Here is a 21,459-nt window from a genome sequence, read left to right on the forward strand (position 1 = left end):
TTGGAAGTCTAATTCTACAGCAAACAATTCTCCACCATTCCCTGATGTTGGCATCCTTCAGTCTTGGAAGACTATGGTATCGCGCTCTGAATAGTGTTCTGGAACAGAGTGTCCTCTCCAGTGCGCGAAGCCTGGGTAAAGTAGATATGGGGGATAGACTGTTACCCATGCAGCAAATCCCCCCTCTCCACGTCGCTGAAATGGTCCAATGGAAAGGCAGAAGCCAATACGGTTGGTTCCAGCGGCATCGCAGGAGTTGCCAGAACATGACTGTGTTCAGCCATGAACTGCCTCAGGGACTCCGGCTCCGGATTTTGCCTCGAGGTTGACTCCTGAAGCCTTTTCCATAACTGGATGTGGCCACAACGTAGTGGAGGTTTGGGATCAGAGTTTTCCTTCTCTCAGATGAGCTGCCTTCCCAGGCTGATGAGTCCCATCTACCCGGTGGCTGTTTAGTCGCCTCTTACGACAAGTACAGCCAAACTGAGGGCCTATTCCCTACTAAGGTAATAATTACTAATTAACTTTGACATCAGAAATCCCAGGGAAGAAACAGTATAGCATTGTAGGGAATTTTGGGTAGTGCTACCGCATCATGTCTCACCTGCCAGTCTTCTTGAGTAGCTCCTTCCATCATTAACAAAGTTCCATGATCTAATGGTATACGCACTCTTTGCACATAAGTATAATCCTCATTCTCTTCCTGAAAAGAAACATTATCAGTCAAGTGAACATCATAACTGCAAAATCAGTAGCTATTTTATAGAAAAGGCCTTTCTAAGCTAATCATTTAAGAATAGTAAGAACTGTCTGGTACTGGAACAGACAGCCTAGTGGGCTTTCCCTCATTGGAGGTTTTCAGGCAGAGGTCGGATGGCCACCTGTCAGGAACAGAATAGCAGTTGCCTGCACAGAGGAGGGGATTAGACTAGATGACCTGTCCTAAGAGATTCCTTCCATCTCTTAACATTTAAGGATTTTGCAACAGAACAACTAACTAGCAATCCTTGTTGCAGGGGAGGGGACAACTCCTTTTTCCAAGCAGCTCTTCTGATATTGGGGTAGGGCATTTTCCTAATATTTTGTTTCTGGGAGAATGTAGTTCCACCTCCCCCGCTCCCCCCAAACGCACACACTTTTACAGTTACTATACAGAATGACACTGGAGAGAGAAGTGTCACAATATGATGTACATCCAATTCTTGTGCATTTAATGCACAACTTGTGATTTGCATCCATTACTTTATCTGGGTGAATGCAAATATATTGCAAAAAAGGAAAATTCGTTTAAGGACCTTAATGAGCTCTTCTCTAGGGATCAGACCATTACAGAATTTTCAAGCAAAATATTCCAACAGTCCTCCCCTCCCAATCACTGGGGTCCACCTACTTTCTCCAGCTTCACTTCTTTCCTAAACCAATTATGGTAGATTTAGTGCAGTGCCTGCATTAAAACTGAAGCCTCAATTAATCTCTCATGTATTGATTATCTGTCAAACTGAAAGTCAAAGAAACCATGAAACATATTGACTTGAGATGGCTGCAAGAACGGCTGCAAACTCACGAGCTTCAAGGTTGGTTATTTGAAGTGGAGGCTGTGCAGATTAAAAATTATTGTAGCCTTTTCCAAAATTTAGACTGCATCTGAATTAGGGTTCAGAAATAAAGGATTTGGCAGGAAAGAACAATGAAGGAGGTGAATGAGGGAAGGCAAATCACATTCGTTTGTAAGACACAAATACACAGTGAATGCATGCAAAGAGAACAAGAACAAAACAAACATTTGGAAACATCCCTCTGCAGAGAGTATGCATAAGTCACAAAAAGGGAGTGCAGATATTTCAGCTTTTATTTGGTCACAGTAAGGTTTGAAACTCATTTCTTATACACTTTTATGACAGCTGTGGAATATTTGCACAGTACCATTTTGATAAGAGGCAATTTGAAAACATTTATGTTCCTGTTCAAGTTGGCAACAAATAAGGTGTGGGTTCAAGAAAGAATTTTGTTACTCTGGTGGAGTAGAGAAAAGAAAAAGCTGCTGCACCCAGGAGAAAGAAACAAGAGCTTCATTTTTCCTTTCATGCCTTTAGGGTAAAGCCATGGAGGCTGTTCACAATTTAGATTGGGGTGGCATTACTTACGATAACATCCTATATGGCTTAAAGCCAAAAAGACAGCCAGTTACCAGTAAGGGATTAACATTACTGAAACCACAGGTCTGGGAAAAAAAATCTCACTTCATAAAAACAAGAGCCATCATCTAAAACTATTCGGGAAGAAAGTTGGTTTACAAAATTACGTGCCTTAAGAAAACCATCTGGAATGTAAAACTGTGGCTCTTCATATAGGCCTCTCACAAGAAAGTTTTGGAAGGGATGGTGGAACTCTGGGAAAGATTTCAAAGACTTCTTAGCTCCTCCAAGAACAAGTGTTGCTCCACTTTTGCTTATGTACTGAACACAATCTGTAACCATTTCAGGGATGCATGGGAAAATTTTTAAGATTGATTTTTGGTAGGAAATTATTTAAAAAATTGGAAATACGAGCATGTAGCAGTTAAATAAAGGCAATAAAGTCAAAGCAACGGAGTTTACTGTAAAGTGCAGCTGCTATCTCAGAAATGAGTCCTTCCTATATTTTATATTTCTCCATTAAAATGGCATTTTAAATGCCACTTAAAACAACAGTCTTTCAGATTCTTTCCCCAGCCATGTGTTCTGAAAACCTTCTAGGACAGCAGTTTGCAAACTGTTTACAAGGGACAGGCTTCAAATAACCTGCATTTGATTGCACAAGTGGATTCAGCTCTAGAAAGTTGTTTTGATCAGCTGACACCAACTTCTTGTACCTCTGCCAAAAGTAGTATCAGGAGACACAGGACCTGAAGAGAGCTGGATCAACTCCTTCACTTCTCCAAAGCATTTAAGAACAACTTCTTGTTCTTGTTCAGATATGAAAATGGAAGAAATCTCATAGCCATTGCTATTTATTTGGTCAATATGTAGACCTAAATTAACTGGATGCAGTTATGCTATCTTTTGATTATACTGAAGACAGCAAGAAATTGAGGTGGTCTCTTCTCTTAGGGAAGAGGGAAGCAATGGCACATTTAAGCAGGGGGCAACTTCTCTAATTAGAGCTAAGCCAAATTGGGTGGTGGTGAGGGAGGTGAACATGACTCGAACGTTTTCAAGTCCTTTCCAAAAGCATCCTGTTTTTGGTTTGAGGAACATATCAGGACTTGCTGAGAGAACTAGGCAAAATTCCTCATCTTCTTGTTCCGTACTGGAATGCAAGAATGTGCCACAAAAATAGGGGAAATTTTTCAAAGATGATTTGCAAACTAGTATAAGGTAATTTTATACAATATTTTAAATAATAGTGCATAAAACAAGGTTTGTGCATGAAACACAGTTGTTATTTTATTTCTTTAGGCAAAAAAAGTCATGCTGGCGCTCAAAAAAGTTCTGTATTTCGGATAAGGGGTGCTCAACCTGTATAAGAACCTGTGTAAAATATTTACTAGTTAGGCGGCACAGAAGTTAAGTCAGCCACCTTAACTTCCAATGCTTTTTGGAGAAGGAAGGAAAATTGTAAGCAGCTTAACTCTCCTCATCAAACAAAGTTCCTTTTTGTATTGTAATATATTCTAAGGCACACACAGGCTATTGGTGAGGTCTCTTGGGCTCTCCATCACCCAGTGCGAAGCAGCTGAGACCTAACACACCTAGCACTCTCATAACTGCAAATTTCCAAAATGTAACACCAGTAATAGTCTACTGCAATGTTTCTCAAACTGAGGGTTGGGATCAACTAGGAGGGTCGCAAGCCAATGTCAGGTGGGTCTCCATTTATTTCAGTATTTTATTTTTAATATATTAGACTTGATGCTACCATAGTATGTGACTGCGTTTGGGGAAATGTTACAGATCTATACTTTTAACAGGCTATTGAATATATGCTTTTAACAATGGGACTATAGTAACAATAAGTAAACGGGACTTATTCCTGGGTATGTGTGGGTAGGATTGCCGCCTAGGAGTGTACAAAATTTTCCTGCTTGATGACATCACTTCTGGTGGGTCCTAGACAGATTGTCATTCTAAAAAGTGGGTCCTGGTGCTAAACATTTAAGAACCACTGGTCTACTGAGACATTACAAGAGACACACAGCAGTCCACAGCTCTTGATTCCCACTCCCACATCATTCTGAAGAGTTAGATGTTACCCAGAAAAGGGAACAAGAGATGCAGTGGCTCAATGTGTCTTGCAATATCTAGTGTGACTCTGGGAAGTTTGCCAGCCATTACAGATCTTCTCACTGAAGAATCCAGACAAGCTTCCAAGAAGCTCCAGGCCTCCTTTGGCCATAACACAGCTTGAAAACCACTGCTCTGGGAAATAGAAGAGGGAGCATCAGATTACATACAGGAGGTAAACAGAAAGAGAAGCTTGCATTAGTGCTGGGAATTTATACACAGTGGCTACAGGCAACTATGCCAGAAGTGTGCTATGTGTGTGCTATGAAGGGAGTTGGCTAGATGATGCGCCTGAGCAAGCAACTGCTCAGATGGTTTGGGCTGGACATTCTGTCAGGCATCAGCCAATGGTCAGAGATGGGAAGGGAGAAGGACAGTGATCTGTAAAAGCACATCACTCAACACAGAATTACCCACTGCAGGTTTATTCAACACCAATGTGTTCCTGGCACAGTTCTGCATTTCTGTTAGTGTATCAGTCATCTTTCCCATGTTTATACTGTAGTTAAATACATTCGGTCTACCCTCTTATTTACTGAGTTACATTCTAAGATATTTCTGTTATTTTTTTTGCACTGTTTGCAAAATGGGAGGAAGGACAACTTTGGCTGATCTCCCCTTTTCTCTACAGCTCCCTACATCCCCTGAAAATCTGCTTGAGGGTTTCTCCTCCTGCCATAACCCTCAAGAACAGATATTCAGGGGCACAGAGAGTTTCTTCAACAAAACTCCTAGGGTACAGCCATAAGTATTGCTTGTCACCATCATTACTTTGAACACCCTCCAAAGAACTCAAAATGGCTCACAGCTCAAGCAACAGGGCTAAAGATTTGCTTAGTTTCAGGAGAAGAACTGCATTGTGTTCTCTTTATCCTCAACGAAACACACAGTTGCAAAAAATATCCATTTGATACCTTTATTCCAAGAAGAAGCCTAGTGATTTGGAAAAACACATGTTTTATACACCTGAAACTACCAGAGTTCTTTGCAGAATTCAAGCCTTCTGGACAAGGGAAAACATTTCACTAGAGCATTTCTGCAACACAATAGGAAGCAATTTGTAAAGATTCAGTCCAACAGCCAAAGCCTCAGCTCCCAGATCCCTACTCCAGTCACTGTCTCCATGGCACAATGTTATAGCTTCAAACATTTAAAACTTAACCTGTGCTTACATCTGTTCACAGGCAAAGCAGTTTTAAAATCACTTTCCTCTTTTCTGCTTAACTGGCCTATTCTTTCTGCAGTATTGCCAGCATAACCTCTTCTATCTGCTGAAATTACCACGCTGACTACTGCAGCTTTTCTTCGTGGATCTCCAGACTCATAAATGCTGCTGACTGCAGCATTAACACACACCCCAAAACCCAAACCCACTGGCATGGCTTGCATTTCAATACTATATTGCAAAAAACAAAAAACAAAAAAAAAAACAACACCCTTGACTTTTGGCTGGATAGAGGCAAGCAGTTTCTTCCGCAGACCGTGACCAGTTCCTTAGCCACATCAAAAGCTCCCACCACCCCTGCTAACTGGTCTGAGAGACATCGATTGAAGTGGTGGCTCCAGCAGGCTCCTCTTGCTATGCAAAAAACTTTGAGAACCTTTTTGCTGAACAACATACAAATGTTTTTCACAGAACCATCTCCTCCATCACCACCACCACTGTTCTCTTGCCCTCTCCCTATTTCTTAATTTATTAGAAGCCTATCTCATAATCTACACCTCATAAGATAAGAAATTCCCTGCAGAATCAGGTCCAAGGCCCATCTAGTCCAGCATCATTTCCCATAGTGACCAACCTGGAGAAAGAGGTATACCTTTTCCCCACCACTTATTACAATCAGTGAAGCAATATGCCTTCTCTGCGGCTTCTCCTTTGACACATTTTTACTATTAATGTCTTACCGCACCCTTCTGCCAAGTATAAAACACACTGAACAGGTTCCAACCATTCCTCAGCTCATCTTATCCTTGCAAAAATCTGGTGAGATGAGTCTAGCGCAGGACTTTTCAAACTAGGGCATCGCGACCCCCCAGCCTGAGAGCCCTGCCCTCTTTCCCCTTAAGGGACAGGGGCAGCCAGGAAGCAGGGAGGAGGTAGCGACACGACCCCCAGGATCAGCTCAGGGGGCTGCAGGGACTTGGCTATACTTACCGGAGCCTCCTGCATCCTCCTGGGGGTGTGGGAATCCCTGACTTCTAGCATTTGCCAAAAGAGGACATGGGACTCAACTCAGTGACTTATTTGACGGTCAAAATTATCCAGAGGCTGGATTTCCAACTATGCTTATTGGTACCTCCAGAACATTGGTAATATCCCACTATTATCTAACATCCCAAACTCTCCCTTGCGTCCCCAGCCCCTAAGCTTTCAGTTTCCTTGGCTACAAGCTAAAGAACAAAGCTGCTGACTGCCAACTAGCTATTATAGCTCTATTTCAGCTCTTGCACTGCAGTGTAAGCTAGTAGGTTAACTGCAATGAACTAATCTCAGGCAAATGCAGGGTTCTGCAGTAAGGCACATTTGATAGAGCAGGGAACTTCTGCAAGACTTAGAACAGAAGACTGACCAAATTCAACCAAAATGCAGGACATATAGTAGGTTCTTTCTGAAATTTAGGGTCACTTCTTGTATTACACATAATACCAGAACCAGGGGACATCCACTAAAATTGAATGTTGGGCAGGTTAGGACAGACAAAAGGAAATATTTCTTTACTCAGCGTGTGGTTGGTCTGTGGAACTCCTTGCCACAGGATGTGGTGCTGGCGTCTAGCCTAGACGCCTTTAAAAGGGGACTGGACAAGTTTCTGGAGGAAAAATCCATTAGGGGGTACAAGCCATGATGTGTGTGCGCAACCTCCTGATTTTAGAAATGGGTTATGTCAGAATGCCAGATGCAAGGGAGGGCACCAGGATGAGTTCTCTTGTTATCTGGTGTGCTCCCTGGGGCATTTGGTGGGCTGCTGTGAGATACAGGAAGCTGGACTAGATAGGCCCATGGCCTGATCCAGTGGGGCTGTTCTTATGTTTTTACACAATTAGCCATGGTGTATATTAATCCATTTTTGCCCAGCACACAGGTGTACACATTTGGTCCCTGTTGCATATATGCAATGTTGGGCAGAAATAGTTTAAGTCTTAAATGATGTGCAGACTGGACCTACAACAGTTCTACACTGAATGCACAGTGTGGTTACTCTATGCAAAAAAAGTGGGTGGGAAAGAAACTTTTTACTTCTTGGTAGCGTGGTGGAGAAACCAAAGAACATTAGGTATCTTATTCATTCATCAGGTCAGTTTTAGTATTTAAAAAGTTTTAGTTCTGAATCAAACTTCAGTGGAAGATGTTCAATTTGAGCAAACATTCAGATGCTTGCTCAAAGTCCACACACTTTTTTCCATGTAGGAAAACTGTCGAGTGTGGCTCTGTCTCCCATCCTGAAACAAACTCATTTGACAGGCAGGCCCAATGGCTCCTTGAACATCTAACAATTATCCACTTGAATTCTTTTCCCTTTCCTTCAGCCCACATTTCTGATATGCGACTCCCCTATCCCAGTGTTATAACAAAAAAAGTCATGTGGCAAAAAGCCCAAAATGACTTCTTGCCATAGCATCTCCTGAAGGAAAGGATGAACACAGCATTGTAGTATGAAAACCACATCTTTGAAGGCTCATGTTACAAGGGTATAATTTCCATCAGAAGCCCTTGAAAATCCCACTTGGCTAAGCTCCTAGCATAAGGGGTGATTCTTAAGGGGAAATTGTAGTGCAGTCAGAATATCAAAGTTTTGCTGGAGAGATGTATGATGTAGCATGCCTACAGCCATCAAGTACAATGTCAGGATGCAATTAGGATATGCAGACTGATCTAAGCTTAAACACACATTTTGCATTCTTTCCCCCATGTGGGAAATGGAAATGATAGCCGCTGGAAATTTTCCCTAGGTCTCCTCCCAACTTGTTCAGCAGAGCATCACAGGCTAATGATCCTGTGCATTCTGAAACATGGAAGCAAAATTCATACTGTTTGGTATGACGGGCAAGTGGCATACACAGAGATGTGAGCATTTTCATTTGTTTGCTGGAGAAATACCAGATTCTGTGACATCCCACAAGCAGAGGAAATGAATAGAAAGATGATTATTCAAGGCCAAGGATGCACTCTCAATCAAGGGCATGAATCAAGAAATTGCAAGCGCTGAACAAGCAGCAGGGGCTTTTGCACACACATTAATCTCCTCTAAGAGACGAGAGTATGCACTGAGAAGGCACAAGGTTTTGATAGGCAAAGAAGTGTAAAAAGTATGTTGTACTCAATGTACAATTCCCTAACTGGAGTCATCTTTGGCCTGAAAATGTTGAACTGTGAGCTTCAGAAAATCTGTTTCTGCACCTCCTTATGACATGTCTTTGTGTTTCACTCCTTCTGGGAACTCTCCTCTTCCTGGACCCCACACACTGATTCAGGTTAGATTAACCACCCAAACACAGACAAGCTTTTGTGCCATGCAGGGCCTTTTCTGTAGTGGCACCATGTCTTCGGAATCAACTTCCAGAGTATCTTAGTACAGCCCTGTCTCTATATGGTTTCTGGTGAGGTTTTAAAAACATTTTTCTTTTGCTTGGCTTTCGAGGAGAGAAGAACCTCCTAGGGATCTCTTTTTAATTTAACATCTGTATGTTTTGGTGGTTTTTTAAAGTATTTTTAATTATATGTATTGCTGTTTTTATACCTTTTAATCTGCTCTAGTACTGTTTAATTGATTTTATTTATTTATTTGATAAATATTCCATCTTTCTCCCCAAAGGGCTCCCATGGTGGTTTTAATGCTGTTTTAACTGGTTTATTTTATGTTTTTATTCATTATGAGAAAATTGTAATTTTATTGTTATACACTGCTTGGAGCACTGAAAGAAGAGGTATATAAATCTTTTAAATAAACAAACTGCTCTGAGCAAGGACTGTCCTTCTACTGAGTATAACACCATGCATATTGAGGGCAGCTCATAATAAATAGTAACATGATGCCAAGCCACTAGAGGACTCCAGTGACTTTCTTAGTTTGCTCAAAGCAAGCAAGCAGCTCCTCTACCTAGCACAGAGCAGCTTGAGTTATGAGTAAACCAGCAAAGGACTGAAATACAAAACTACAGCTTATGTCAGAGCTTTGCCATTACAGGATCAATAAAGGCAGAATTAAGCCACAATACACAGTGAACTGTTTTGGAATATTTTACTTGCACTTCTTCCAAATGAAAATCTGATCCTTGTATATCCTTCAGGCCAGAATGCAGCCTGAATGCAGCCAGTCATTCCCTTTTACTCCTCCTTCACCAGTCTGACGGAAACCAAAATGTTTGCATTTACAATTGAAAGAGTGCCTGTTACAAGCTCAAAAGACAGCGGAAGAAGTTTCTCATTAGACTACCTAAACCCTGGAAAATCAAGACCAAGAGTGGAAAGTTTTGAAGCCAGTTAGGCCAAAACGAATTTGAAAGCATAAAGTGGAGAAATCTTTTGCTACCTTAAGTGCAGCTTTCACTCTCGCAAGCACTTAATCAGAGAGCACTATGAGTCCATTTACAGCTCCAAGTTCTGGGAACAAATGTCACTGACTCCATTCAACCCATTCCAACTGGAAACTTCTCAAACAGCAGATCTCATGATACAACAACAGCACAAATTGGGAGGGCCAGTTTCAAAGGCTTACGCAGTTCTACTACTTTTCCAGACAAGGATGCTGTCAAGAAAGCAGAGTCACAAGCAAAAAAAAAGAAAAGAAACTTTGAATAACCAGACGTTGCTGGGCAGAAGCCTTGAGGCTGGCATACTGAAGAAATGAAGTATGCCAGAACACAAGGTCGCTCTGATGACCCTGCTTCCTCAATGGAAGATGGCACACTAGGGAAGACTTTGTGGGACTATTTACACATTAAGGCAGGAACTGAACCTTCTGAAAACTACAGGCACATGAATAGGAAGAAACAACATGGGACAAAATGAGGGATTTGGAAAGGAACAAACACTTTCCCACTCCATGGTATCATTACCACAAAACAACATAAAATATACTAAGAGTGAAATCCTAAACACACTGCCTAGGGTGGAACTCCTAAGAACTGGATTTACTTCTAATAGATATACTTCCAATTATGCTGCAGGCCTAAACAAGGTGGGAAAAACCAGACTGGTCTCTTTGGGAAGGGAATACTATAGGATGGGTGGCATTACTTAAAAAAAAAAAAGCCCTGCTCCAGGGTCTCATCAATGCATCTTCTGAAAAGAAGAAACTCAGACCAGAGCCTTTTCCATTTCAATGGACCTGGGGAAGTATCTGAGAGAAGCTACTTTTTTATGACATTCAAGACTCGGGTTGTTTTGGGCTTTTGAGTTACATAAGAAGGTCCTAAGGATTAATAGGAATAAGATGTTGCTGATAATCATCATTCCAGATAAGTAGGGAGCAAGAGCAACCAAAGTGGCTTCAGTCCAAAGCCAGGCTAAAACCCAACTGGTATGGTTCCAGATAATTCATTTTAGGCAGGAGAAGCTGGTGTTTCTCTGTCACCACCTACTACTTTGCTCAAAAATAGAAGATTGAAGATTGGGGTACTGTTTCAATGCCCTCTCATTCAAATAGTTTCTTAAACAGATAATTGAATGGATCAGCAGAGGGTTTGCTTTTGAGCTGAGAGCAGAACTCCCTGATTAACAAGACACTAATGATGTCTTGTGGTGGGAATAAAGTACCCACGATATGCAGAAGCTAGTGAGATGAACACTTTCAGGAACTTTGCCAGCATTCTCAGGATATACCAAATGAGAAAATGATCAACTGAAATTGTCAAAACAGCAGCTTTGTGTATTTCCCCCTCCCCCCATAACACACCTGCAGCATCCAAGTCAAAATGGAAGAGAAAGATTTCATTCACTAATTACCTTGCAAACTGGTCACAATAGGTTACTGAGGACCATCAACTATGTTAGGTGGACTACCAAACCATAGAATGTTACTAGCACTCAGAGAGTTTTGGAGCTAACAACCAACTTAGCAGCTTGCTGCCTCAAACCTAAGCTTGCCAGAGTCAGAATCAAAATGCCACCACTTTTTAAAAGGACAACCTCAGATTCTATTTTGAACTTTTGATCAAAGCCAGATAATTTACAGTGTATACACTTCTATTATGTTGTTTATTTGTGTATACTGATTATACACTTAATGTTTTGACGTTCATAACCAAATGCTGCTACTCTGAGAAAGTCTTCAGACTCCATTTTTATATCAAAACCTAATGCTTTATTATGATGCACAGACTTTTACTGTGCTGCTCTTAGTGAGTGAAGTGACTTGAAGAAGAGTAAAAGGAAGTCTCTTCCTAGGGTTTTTGTGACAGACTTGCCTGGTACTCTTCCCCCGACATGCATGTCAAAACAGATCGCAGCATGGTCACTGTTCCCCAATGGCTCAGCAACATTTACATCTCTAACCAGGTCCTGAGTACCACACAATATTAAATCCAGTCACCTGTCCTCTGGTGGGCTCCATGACTTGCTGCTCTAAGGCACAGTCATTTAGCATGTCAAGGAATCCGGTCTCTTTCATGACCAGAACACAAATTGATCCAGTCCACACGACGATAATTGAAGTCCCCCACGATTACAACCCTGTCCCTCCTCAACCCCTCCCTGATCTGTTTCCTCATTTCAAAGTCCCCTTCCGGTTTCTATCATCCTCCAGACGAGGGGAATGGAGCCCAATGATCCAAAGGAGAATAATTTAACTCAAGGCTGTGTGAAGGAAGTAGGAGATGCTGGAAAGTATAGTGGGGACTCTCAAAACCAGGACAGAATTCTGTGCACCTCCCCCAAAAGAAACACACTTGATCAAGAAGGCAAAGAGATAAGGAGACAGGAGATGGTTCACCGGGAGCAACAGTGAGGCCCCTCAAAGCCTGTGCATCTCTCCTGAGGGTCTGCCAACTCAGACAAGCTGAAATGGAACTTTCCAGCCAAGGAGACAGTGACATGGATGGAAGAACCAGCCCAGAAGGTGGTCCCCTTCAGAAGGAACAGCCCCTAGGGGTTAAAAGGAAGATAGCTGTAGGAATCTAGGAGAATCCATCAAGTTTGTCCCAACCTAGACTGTATCATCATCAGCGCTGCAATATGCAATGCTCTGGTAAGTTGCAAGAAAGAGTGTGCAGGAATGTAATACCATGGGGCAATGTTTCTCTAACTGTGGGCTGGGACCCACTAGGTGGGTTGCATTGCACTTAGCTTGCCATTGAAAATACAGAGTTAAAAATACAGGGTACAGAGTTGCTGCAGGGCAGGCTCCTGGTGGAAGAGAAGCATGGTGCTTTGCCCAGTGGAAGAGAATAGGTAGGAAGATGGGACACTGGAAAGGGGGGAGGGCTGTGTGGTTGGAGACAGATTCAAGTCTGCGTTCTGCTTTGACTTCTGAACTGGAATCCGAACTATGCAAAACAACAGCACAATCACACTGTGTAATGGGACTTCGGCTGATCACAGCTTAGGTTTGAAACCTAAATGATGATGCCACTTTGGGCCATGACATCACTTCCAGTGGGTCCCGACAGACTGTCATTCTAAAAAGCGCATCCTGTGCTAAAATGTTTGAGAACCACTGCAATAGGGAACTTAGCTACATCTTGCTGTAAATCAACAAAATGGTTTATCAGAGTTTGGCTCTTAGTATTATTTGCTTTCTTTGAATTTCTTTGCTTAGATCTGGATTCAATAATACTTATTTATAGTTGGTAATCCTGTCTCAGAGTAGCTCCATCCAGGTACCCACTGCTATGGAAAATTGACAGCTCCCTAGAATTTGATCAATACCTTCTATTCTCTTTTCCCTGAGAGCAGACTCAAATGCATTAGAGGAAGTTTTGCTTCTAACAATGGCACTTGCTAAAAATCCTACTTGCCAATCCAGAAACTCACAACAGGAGATCCCAGTAGATCTGCGCGCACCACACTGCTGTCTCTTCTCAATGTACATCTACCAGACTCGAGAATGGCTGCAAAACTTCTCAAAACACTCACAACTCTGGACCAATTCTATGAACTGATTAAGAACTGCTGTAGTAGCAATCATAATCTACTGTCTGTATTATTTTCCCCAGGTATAGAACCGCAACATCACACAGTTTAGGATTACCCATTACATAATAAGGTTCATATGAAGCCTTCTGAAGTTGCAAAAGGAACCCTCCATGGTTCTCTAAAGCTTACAAAAGGATTCCCCCATGGCTCTCTAAAGCAGGGGTGCCCAAACCCCAGCCCTGGGGCCCCTTGCAGCCCTTGAGGTCTCCCAAACCGGCCCGAGGAGAGCCCCCAGACTCCAATGAGCCTCTGGCCCTATGGAGACTTGCTGGAGCCTGCGCTGGCCTGATGCAACTGCTCTCAGTGTGACGGCCAACTATTTGACCTCTTGCGTGAGCAGTGGGATGAGGGCTCCCTTCAATGCTTGCTGTTTCAAGTCTGTGATGCTGCAGCAGCAGCAGCAGCAAAGGAAAGGCTGGCCTTGCTTTGTGCAAGGCCTTTTATAGGCCTTGAGCTATTGCAAGACCTTCATTCATTAATTCATGTAAGTTCCATCTCTAATATATTCATTTATGCAAATTTGTTCAAATTTGAAATGTAAATTAATTCTTTTTTTTTTCCCCTCCAGCCCTCAACACATTGACGTTGAGATGATGTGGCCCTCCTCCCAAAAGGTTTGGACACCTAAAGCATAGAAAAGGCACAACACTCACTGGCAAAGGTTTCTTTCTCATCTCAAACAGCCTACTAGCACCAAAGCTAAGCGACGCAATGACAGGGTTTCTGCCCAGGGGAGGTTCATCATCGCTGTGCCAGTCAACACTGTCTTTCTCATTCCGATACAGGTTGCAGAGCAGGGAGTTGAAGGTTTCCTTTGTGAAATCTTCAATACGATCCTTCAGCATGGCCAGCAGTGGGTGCCACTAAAAACAGGAGAACAAGCAGGTTAACGCAGAGAGCACAAAACCCAATCTGTTCATGACGGTGAAAATGCAAAGTATTATATCCATTTAGGGAATCAGAGACATGAGTCAGTGGACAATAGATTGCTAGTAGCCACTGCTGAAAGAATGGTCTACAAACTGCCCTATATTTTTTCTATTAGTTCATGTCACATTTTAAGCATAATGTTTCAGTCACACCCATTGCACAGATGTTAAAGGGAACCTTGACATTTTATTCTTCAATGCCATGCAATCATTGTACTCCTTGTAACTCCCAGCACAAATAATGTGGTTAAATAGATCAGGAGAAACAGTCAGACATCGATACACACAACTATTTTAAAAAGCTTTAAAAGTTCTTACCATAGAAATCAAGTGTGTATCTAGATTGGCACTATGTGACTATAGAGAATAGGTATGTAGCTGCAATTGTTCAAATTCCATATTAAGAAAAAAACACCACTACATAGCTAATGACAACACAGGGGGTGGACTGTGGCTGGGAAGAAGGACAAGGTAATATTTTACACAAGATGACTAGCAAAAAGGTTGAGGTAGGTTTTTCATTCTAAAGGCTAGATCTCAAAACTTGTAAATGTCTTTAAAGGAACAACTACCAAGGATGCAGTGCAGATAGATGTGAATGGCTTAACCCTGTCTTGTATGTTTTACATTATCAGGAAGCTGCTCATGCGTTAATATGGCAATAACTGATTTGCAGTCACCGCTTGGGAAAAAATCTATCATACTGTGAATTACTGAGTATTAACTTTCTGAATCTTGATTTTAAATCCTGTGTATATGAAAGATTGTATTGTGCATATAACAAACGTGACGTGCTGGAGTCTCTTAGCTTTCCAGACACTGGAGAAGTGCTGATCTTAAAACCTTTCACGGCTTGGGCTCCTCGTACTTCAGAAACAGATAGACACAAGTTTCATGTGCAGCTGAGAACTGGCTGACAGCCGAAAGGCCATGTAAAAGAAACAAAGGAAAGAGGGGAATCCTCCTGGGTTAGCCAAAGCCACGATTATAAAACTCATGTTTTATAGCTGGTGTTATGCCAATAGCATGTTTGAGTCAAAGAACTTTATTTTGTTTACTATCTACCTGTGATTCTTAAAACAGGGAGATCTGAGTCTACATTTTGTAGAATTGTAGCTGTCAATGAACTACACATTTTTGTCTAAATAATAAAACTTAGAAACCGTAACAGTTACGCAAGCTTAAAATTAGTCTAACCAACAATCTCACTTCCTGAAATCCCTAGATTTTCCCCCTCAAAAAGCTGTCATTATTTTTTTTAAACAATTCTTATCTGGGCGAAACCATGATAAGGAACTGGTTTTGAACTTATTCAGAGACACGGCAGACATGTTTCTCTATGAGGGAGGCTAGCTTTTAATCCCCCTGACCCTGTCCTCTCACTGAAGTAAAAAAACAAAGAAATGGCACACTGAAATAAAAGCAATTCAATTGTCAAGATAACATTAAACTCTTGTGAGTAAATTACTCTTGTTCTTATCCAGAAATTCTCTCCAATGTTTGACCATTACTAGATTTTCTTAGGTTTCCACCATTCACTACTGCATTCCCTCTTCGTGAGCTCAGAATCTCACAAGACATTCTTCCTGTAACTGAAGAGTAATTGTAGCCCGACTGTTATGGAAAAAGTTACCAAGCTATCCATTTTTAATGGCTTAGAAATATTATTTCAAAACGTAGGCTATGCCTACAAATCAAGCACTGAGGGCCGGAACCTGGCAGAGCAGACAGACAAAGAACAGGGTCAGCTGAAAATGCAACCTGAGAGTACCACACAAGGTCAAATGTGCGAGATGAACTCTTAAGCTCAGTGTAGCACCACCACTACCCAACAAATGCAGGAACAACTTAAGACTTGAGTTGAGTGTCACTCACGCTAAGACAGAGCACAGAAAGTAGTGTTTGGCTATTGCATCCCTAAACAAAACTTCACAGAGCAGCAATTCCCAAACTGTAGGTCAGTTTTTGGTGGGCTGTGAAACTGACAAGGCAGATTAAACTATGTGCATCAAGGGTTAAACAACCTGCTACTGGGGCAGAAACACTGCTGCCCAATCACCAATATAGCTGCAGAGGCTAGAGCGACCTTTAAAATGAAACTTTTTTTAAGGCTAAAAAGTTTGGGAACCACTGTATAGAGTTTTATTTATGGAGCCAGGATGACTGAAAGGTTAGAGTGTCAGATCAGGGCAACCTGGGTTCAAATCCATATTTGCTACGAAGCTCTTTAGGGTGATCTAGGATCAGATCCCTGCTAACTGGGCAATGGGGAACATCTTAAGCCATTTCAACACAACTTTGCATACACACAACATGGACCAAATATGTATACCTGTGGGATGAACAGAAATGGGTTAAAGTGGTGCCATCTTATATTTAGTAAGGATAGAGCAAATGTCCCTCTTTACCCCAGTATGGCATCTTTTCCAGTGGCTCTTGCTGGTGTGTCTTCTGTATTTTTTTAGATTGTGAGCCCTTGAGGACAGGAAACCATTTGTTGATTGATTTTACTAAATAAACCAATTTGTCAACTACTGTTGTTGAAAAGTGGTATATAAGTGTTATTATTATCAGTTACGACTTCTCAGTCTAACCTATTCAACAGGATTGTTGTGAAGATAACATGGGGGGTGTGTGAAAAATACTAATAGCTTTGAAGGATTTAAAATTCTTTTTATTTATTTTTTCCTGCAAGACTTTGCAGGAAAGGTAGAATTTTTAAAAAGAACAGGTAATTACAATGCCGCTACATCAACCACTTGTGACTTTTGGTAGTCAAATTCAGATTATATTGAACTTTTCTATTTCAGCCCCTATAAAGTAGTTGCTTATAGATACACATACATCTGGGTTTGCCTGCATAGTTAGTCTGGAGTATGTGTATGGAAGTTCACCATACCACGAAGTAAGTCTGGGCTCCTCAAAGGAGATATCTAAAGGAAAAAAACAAAACACAGAACACAATATTTTGTCTCCCATATAAAAAAGTGAGCAATATATAAAAAAGGGCTAGACTAAGTATATTTTGTCTCCCATATAAAAAAGGGATAGACTAAGTATATTGTGGCAAAAATTCTTGATGTGTGGTTTGATAATTGACGTTTTCTACAGCTTTCCCCACTATAGCAAACTTTAACTTTTATTTTGCATCTCCGCAACAGAATCAAGAGCTGTGTGATAAGGCTGAGGATCTGATTTTCCAGATTGTTTATATACCTGCTATGTAATCTTGCATGCAATTCTAAATAAAAGTGAGAAATAACACAACTGCCCCCAAGTGGACAAAACTAGCATAGCATAGTCATGCCTGATAACTATGTAACCTATGCACCAATATTTAAAAACTTTTCTATTATAGGGCACTGGTTCTCAACCTGTGGTACATGGACCACTGGTGGTCCGTGAGACCCTGAGAAGTGGTCTGTGAGGTCTCAGGAGAAATAAAAATCACCTCTAATCACTTCCTGCATCCACTGCAGCTGTGCGCATTCTCCACCCTCTCTAGTAGTCCGTGGGAGAGCGGTTGCTCAGAATATGCTTCCCCACAGATCACCAGAGAGGGTGGACTACCCACAGCCACATCCGGCAACAAAAGCAGCAACCCAAAAATCTTCTCTAGAGACTAATTATAATTATTACAAATTTAAATGTATTTTTTGTGTGCAAGGGCATGGCGGGATGCAGGTGGTCCACAACAATTCCAATTTCTGCTTCAGTGGTTCCTGGGCTCCAAAAGGATGGGAACCACTGCTATAGGGCAAGGTTATCAAGTTCTATTGGCTTGATGAGGCTGAACTGCCATTGTAGTTGTATCTGTAGGATGGTCAACACAAGACATTTTGCTAACCCAAGCGAGTTTAGTGTTTTTCGCTGCTGTAATGCAACAGTCTTGATCTGTCAGGACTTGGGAAGAGATGCCAGAGTTGAATCTGGCTGCTCCTTCGTTCCCTCCCTCCCCCAATAGATCCCTCAGCGGTGTGGTGCAAATACTACTACAGCAGCACAAGCTCCACAAAACAGAGGGTCAGTGCTGTAAGAACATGGGCAGAGTGCCCAAGTGCAAATAGGGAGAGGTTATAGAGAACCTATTTGTCATAGTAAATGAAGCAGGCAGTTAAATAAGAACAGCAGCACAGTTACCCTGCCTGATGTGTGTTCTTTGCCTCCAGGGAATCTCTTGGAGGAGCAGTTCAAACATCCAGTCTGCTTCCTTTGAGTCAATGAAGTTTGGAACCAAATGAATCCTAGCATGGGGGGAAAATGGATTATACAGGGGCATCAGATAATCCTCCGTTTTCCAAAACTAAAAACAAGTGCCACCATATTCATGCATAACTACATTTCATTTAAAAGGCAAATACAGTTTTATCTTCCTTGAGAATGCTTTTCATTACAAAGCAATCAGCTGTTTTGTGAGACTTTATATCTCTTTGCCAGAAGATATCGAAGATGGAGATCAAAATTGCTATAAGGTTTGGTTTTGTATTTTAAATGAAAGTGTAGACAAGGAACAACATTTTGGGCACTCTTATGTAGGTTGATTTTCCTGCAGGTTGAACCACACATGCTCGCTGTTCTGTAAACAAAACTGGGATTGCTCTCAGCATGTTCCAAGTTTCCTCTTTGGAGGAAGAGGTCAGATCACTGTGCCCTTTCCTCCACTTGGGTTCTCTAACAAAAGAGGAAACGCAGAGCATGCTGGGAGCAATCCCAGCTTTGTTTACAAAATAGTTACAACAGGTGGCTCCTCTTGCCCCTCTCAACAGTTCCCAAGGCTCTGGATTTGAAACAGAGGATTTTGTGGATACAACAATGTACAGAGACAGCAAACAGACAGCCCAAACCTTACATAAAATTGAAATTATGCAACTTGATGTTTATGTAAGTTGTGACATGCCTGTGCTGACAATGCAATGAACACTTTATTCCATATTGATAGAGAACATGCTTGCACACGTGACATTTCTAGCAACTGGCATAATTAAGAAATAATAATCTCCCTCCTGTATACTGAAAACCCTCCAAATGATATTTCAAGTTGTGTATTTATCCCTCCAGTATATTCACTGGCGACATATTAATTTTCTTTGGAGAAGCACTTAGCAAACATAAGCAAAAACCTCTAGCTGCATAAAACTGCTTGGAGCATCTTTTCAACTAGAGCAACTGCAACAGTGAAGTACAAATGCGCTATGACCTACTCGAGGTCTTCAACTTAAACCAACAACAGAGCAAAAGACAAAGGATTTAAGAGATAGGAAGACCTGATAAATATTCAGAAACATGCATTTAATCTCAGGATAGTTCAACAGCCTAGGGTAGCTATAAATACTTTCTGAACTAGAATTTTTTAAGGAAGAGATTGGCTAAATAACAGATGGTAATTGTTTAAATTCTGTGAAACTTTCTGGTTGTAGAGCGTTGGAACCACAAAAGATGTTCAAGTCCCTTCTAGATAGATGCAAAGAATTAGAACATTTAGGTGTTTGTTGCTGCAGGTTAAAGACAGTGAATGTTTTAAGAATATTTAATATGACTTGCAAACGTATTTGGGACAAGGCGAGGAATTCCACTCAGTGACACTAAGCTTACCGCATAATTTCTCAGATCTGTACAATTCGCAAATCAGAACCAAAAAACGTATCCAGTAGCCTCTCTTTAACTATGCAATAGAGTCGCAACAGATGTATAAATAAGGGTGCAATCCTAAAAAAATTTCCAGCACTAGCACAGCTATGCCAGTGGGGCAAGTGCTGCATCCTGCAGTTGGGGGGCAGTCACGGAGGCCTCCTCAAGGTATGGCAATGTTTGTTCCCTTACCTCGAAGTTGCATTACCCTTATGCTGGTGCTGGAAAGTGGGTTAGGATTGCACCCTAAGTCATCCTAAGATACATGCATACAATGTCATTAGAATAAGCCATTTTTTGTCATTACAGTTAAGAACTGGACATATTTTGAATAAAGGAAAATAATAGCTACACTGCCTATCTTCATAATATGAAATAGCACAGAAGCTTGTCAGATATTTCTGCTACTAGCCCAGCTTATATTTAGGAGCTACAGTTCTCCAAGGTCTCAGACAGGAATTTTTCTCGGTCCTAACTGGGGACTGAACCTAGAACCTTTTGCTCGCAAAAAAAATATGGTTTCTCAATGAGATGTGTTGCCCTTTCCTTGACGTATAAGTTCAGCTCAGCTAACAGCCCAGTTGTTTCAAATACGATGACAGAATCCTACCACATCATTCTGTAATAGGTGTCTTATCTGCTTACCGAGACACTCCTGAAGGCAACGTGCTGATCTCGTACACACCTTGTTTCCTGTGGACAAGAAAGGAAGAAGTGGCCATATATGATTAGGCATGCTCAAGATTCAAATACAGATCATGACTAGGGAAAAAACATTTACCAAAAACATTAACTCTGGGGATATGGGAAGAAAAGTAATAAGGAAATGGCCAGTGGGCACCATAGCTCTTAGCAATGGCAATGTTAACAACAGGGAAAGGCTGATCTGGCCCACCTTGCCACATGCCAGAGAACAATCAAATCCCACACCAGGAAAAATGAAGTCATACTCACTCTAGTATTATGGGCTCTGGAGCTTTGCGCACCACCTAAAGGGAGGAAAAATACCACACCAACATTTTGTACGGCAGACACATTCTGGCAAGTCAGCTCAAAAGGACTGATTCAATGATGGAGTAATCGTAATTTGCCTGCCTAGATGATATGAAGGCACTGCATCTGTGAGTCAGAGTGGACGAAGACTGCCTCAGTATCTTTTTTTTTTTAATGGGTTAGAAGGATTATATTCCGCCTTCCTGAGTTACAAATGGGGACATGGCAGCTTACAATACAATGAAAATACAACAGAACAAATATTAAAAGCAGCAGTTTAACACAAATACAGCTTCACTAATAAAACAGAACCATTTTCAACGTTTAGGATGTACAAGCATCTTGAAACACACTTCCCTTACCTGGAGACCTCTGTGACCCCCCCCCCCCCACTGCAGGACACAGTGCATGCACCACTGGTATGGCTGCACAAGTGCTTGAAAGTTGGATAGGACTGGGTCCTAAGTTTCAAATCAGAACCATGTTTGCTGGATAGCAGCAAAAAAAAATGCAT

The 21,459-nt window shown here is 41.5% G+C and overlaps 1 protein-coding gene across 3 annotated transcripts in view; it reads right to left on the reverse strand.

The window, feature by feature from the left end:
* Nucleotides 1-21,459, reverse strand: part of ALKBH3 (alkB homolog 3, alpha-ketoglutarate dependent dioxygenase) — a 33,126-nt gene that overhangs the window by 2,505 nt on the left and 9,162 nt on the right. For all 3 annotated transcript variants that reach the window (XM_066634563.1, XM_066634545.1, XM_066634554.1), the window contains exons 4-9: nucleotides 20,907-20,941; nucleotides 20,598-20,645; nucleotides 18,465-18,568; nucleotides 17,169-17,257; nucleotides 14,049-14,258; nucleotides 605-703 (exon numbers count right to left, since the gene is read on the reverse strand). In XM_066634563.1, the coding sequence (XP_066490660.1) occupies nucleotides 605-703; nucleotides 14,049-14,258; nucleotides 17,169-17,257; nucleotides 18,465-18,568; nucleotides 20,598-20,645; nucleotides 20,907-20,941 (585 nt within the window). The remainder of the gene's footprint in view (nucleotides 1-604; nucleotides 704-14,048; nucleotides 14,259-17,168; nucleotides 17,258-18,464; nucleotides 18,569-20,597; nucleotides 20,646-20,906; nucleotides 20,942-21,459) is intronic.

This window comes from Tiliqua scincoides, chromosome 1, assembly GCF_035046505.1.
Source record: "Tiliqua scincoides isolate rTilSci1 chromosome 1, rTilSci1.hap2, whole genome shotgun sequence".
NCBI classification, from domain to species: Eukaryota; Metazoa; Chordata; class Lepidosauria; order Squamata; family Scincidae; genus Tiliqua; species Tiliqua scincoides.